Raw genomic sequence first — 2,666 nt, 5'->3', positions numbered from 1 at the left:
ATCAAAAACGATTCATGAATGGGTCTGAGATTAAAGATGATCAAGAATCCAGATCTTTTCTTACACTTGTCATCTTAATTCTTCTTCTCACACGATACTTTGTCATCAAAATTAATCTACAACAAGAGCATCTACCTGAAGTTACCTCCTCTCCCCTCATCTTCCCATCTTTTTCGATGTACCCCCTTTCCAATCGAAACTCGTCCCCCTTCTTCGACCCACCCTAAATGGTCTCCTTCACTAAACCAAACTCCTCAACTAAGTTACATACGTTTCAAACTTCTCAATCGTCAATTAGCATCAATTAAATAAAGGGCCGACCGTTTTTGTAAATCATGATAGTTAATCAAAACCGTAATGACAAGACCATTACAATTGGTAAACCATAGGGACCAAAATTGTAATTTACTCTCTTGAAAAAAACAAAGGTAATAAAAGACAAGACCATTACAATTGGTAAACCATAGGGACCAAAATTGTAATTTACTCTCTCTCGAAAAAAAAGGTAATAAAATAGTAGAACATTCAACATTGTGATGGGAAACTTTCAATTTCATAAAAAGTTTTTCATTCGGATTAAAGAATGGAGGAAAATTGAGAGACGGCGACGGTCTCCTCTGACCCACGTCAGATATTCATTTCTCCCTTCTCTTCCGATCCCCCTTCATTTTGTTTATTAATAATTCCTTCACCACTGTTACTGTTAATGGCGGCTTCCTGTCACCGGATCTCCGCCTTATCAACGGACGTCAATTTCAATATACAAGCCAAGTGGAACCGACGACGACAAGCCTCTGAATCACAATTCCTCCCCAATTCAAATCAATGGCGAAAAGGAGGCATCGTTTTGACAACGAATAATCGGCGGTGGTTGATCGAGGCGGTCACGGCGGTGCAACGATTGGAGGAGGATGGAGGAGAGGATAAGAGGAAATCGAGTAGTACGGTTTGTTCGTACGCTTTACAGGATAAGCCGGAGGTTGTGGAAGATGACAATCGGAAGGATGTGGTGGAAAATGACGACGGCGATAGGAGGAGGAGGAGGAAGAGGAGGGCGGAGGTCGCAGTGGCGGCGGTTGTTACGATGGGTTTGGGAGTAGGGAATCGGGTGCTGTATAAGCTAGCTTTGGTTCCTTTGAAGCAGTACCCATTTTTCTTGGCTCAGCTCGCCACTTTCGGGTAACACAAACCAACTCCTCTCTCTCTCTCTCTCTCTCACACACACACACACACACACACATACACACACAACAAATCGGTATCTTTGAACATGCTTTCCTTCGTCGTGTTTCCTTTGCTGTAATTTTTATTTTTATCTTTCTGATGCATATTAATATTTTAATGAGATGAAAATTTGTATTAATAGAGGCGAATCCCATATAACTAAGAACCAAATTAGTGATTAAAAATTTGGTGATTAAGATATCGGATTCTTCCTTTCAAAAAAGATGATTAGATTCTCTCACAAATTGATGATATTTTTGATGATTAAGATACCTGATTTTCAATTAACTAAATTAAGTACAAGATCATCTTCTTTTATCACCACACGTTTCTGCCACCCACCCACCACTGAGTCCACAACCCATGTACACACTGTTCACCGCCATTATGATAATAACCTTTATCGTTGTTTTTACCGTGGAGGTTCATATTTTCTTTAACATTTGTACTGTTTTGTTGCGAGACCTTAAGTGAAAAAAAAAATTGACGCTCACGAAAACATTATAGTCTTGTAAAAAACGAAGATAAAAAATATTGGGCATATATATTAATATAATATTAAGTTTTTATAACTTTTTTTAATATATATATATATATATATATATATATATGGATTAAAATTTTAATACATTAAGATGTTTATTATTGTTATTAAGACACATATATATGGAAAATTTAAGCTGGATCTTGTATTTACCCAGAATCCAATCACCTATATTGTATATATTCATTACGATTTTGTTAACTTTTTAATGCTTCGTAAGTAGCTTTATACGAGAATGGTATATATTTAAGAAAATACAAGAATGACCGAAACAAATACAAAATAATATGTAATTTTACATTAATGGCAAAAAAGGTGTGCAGGTGACTCTATGACCGCATGACAAAGTCATATGACAATGTTGCATGAATCAAATATGATTTTATAAATGATATTAATATAAAAATCACATGTGATTAAGCTATTCTCTTAATTTTTTTTTCTTCTAAATATGTATTATTTTAGTATGAAACCCGGTCTCTCCCTCCATGTGTATATATATATATATATATATATATATTGTAAACAAAAATAAAATATCTGATTGACATCGACCACCTTGGGGCTTGGCATATAGTTTCCTTGTAAGGCGTGCCCCAGCGTCTTCCACAATCTCACTGATTGAGGCAAAACAGGGACCATCTCAATGAACCTAAACTTCTGCAACTCTATCTTATGCAAAGGGGAGGCTAATGGCATTCTTATAAGTTATCATTGGCACCCTTAATTAGTCTTCAAATAATTTGTTTTATGTTTTTTTTTTGTGTTTTTTTTATCTTTTTATTATTATTAGTTTTTATTTTATTATTATTTAAAGAAAATTATTAATTAATATATATTATTTATTTTATTTTCTGTTTTTTATTTATTTATATTATATTTTAATTAATATAAATTA

At 34.1% G+C, this 2,666-nt stretch overlaps 1 protein-coding gene across 2 annotated transcripts in view; it reads left to right on the top strand.

Annotated features, from left to right (window-relative positions):
• Positions 1-538: 538 nt before the first annotated feature.
• The window catches only part of LOC112518863 (protein CLT1, chloroplastic-like), a 15,031-nt gene continuing 12,903 nt past the window's right edge, over positions 539-2,666 (top strand). For both annotated transcript variants that reach the window (XR_003069870.1, XM_025126641.1), the window contains exon 1: positions 539-1,179. Coding sequence is in view for 1 of the 2 variants with exons in the window: in XM_025126641.1 (XP_024982409.1) it covers positions 707-1,179 (473 nt within the window). In the remaining variant the exon portion in view is untranslated. The remainder of the gene's footprint in view (positions 1,180-2,666) is intronic.

The sequence above is a fragment of the Cynara cardunculus genome (assembly GCF_001531365.2).
Source record: "Cynara cardunculus var. scolymus isolate 2C chromosome LG 1, CcrdV1, whole genome shotgun sequence".
Classification (NCBI taxonomy): Eukaryota; Viridiplantae; Streptophyta; class Magnoliopsida; order Asterales; family Asteraceae; genus Cynara; species Cynara cardunculus.
The sequence above is the reverse complement of the archived record's forward strand: the minus strand, read 5'-3'. Positions and strand labels throughout refer to the sequence as shown.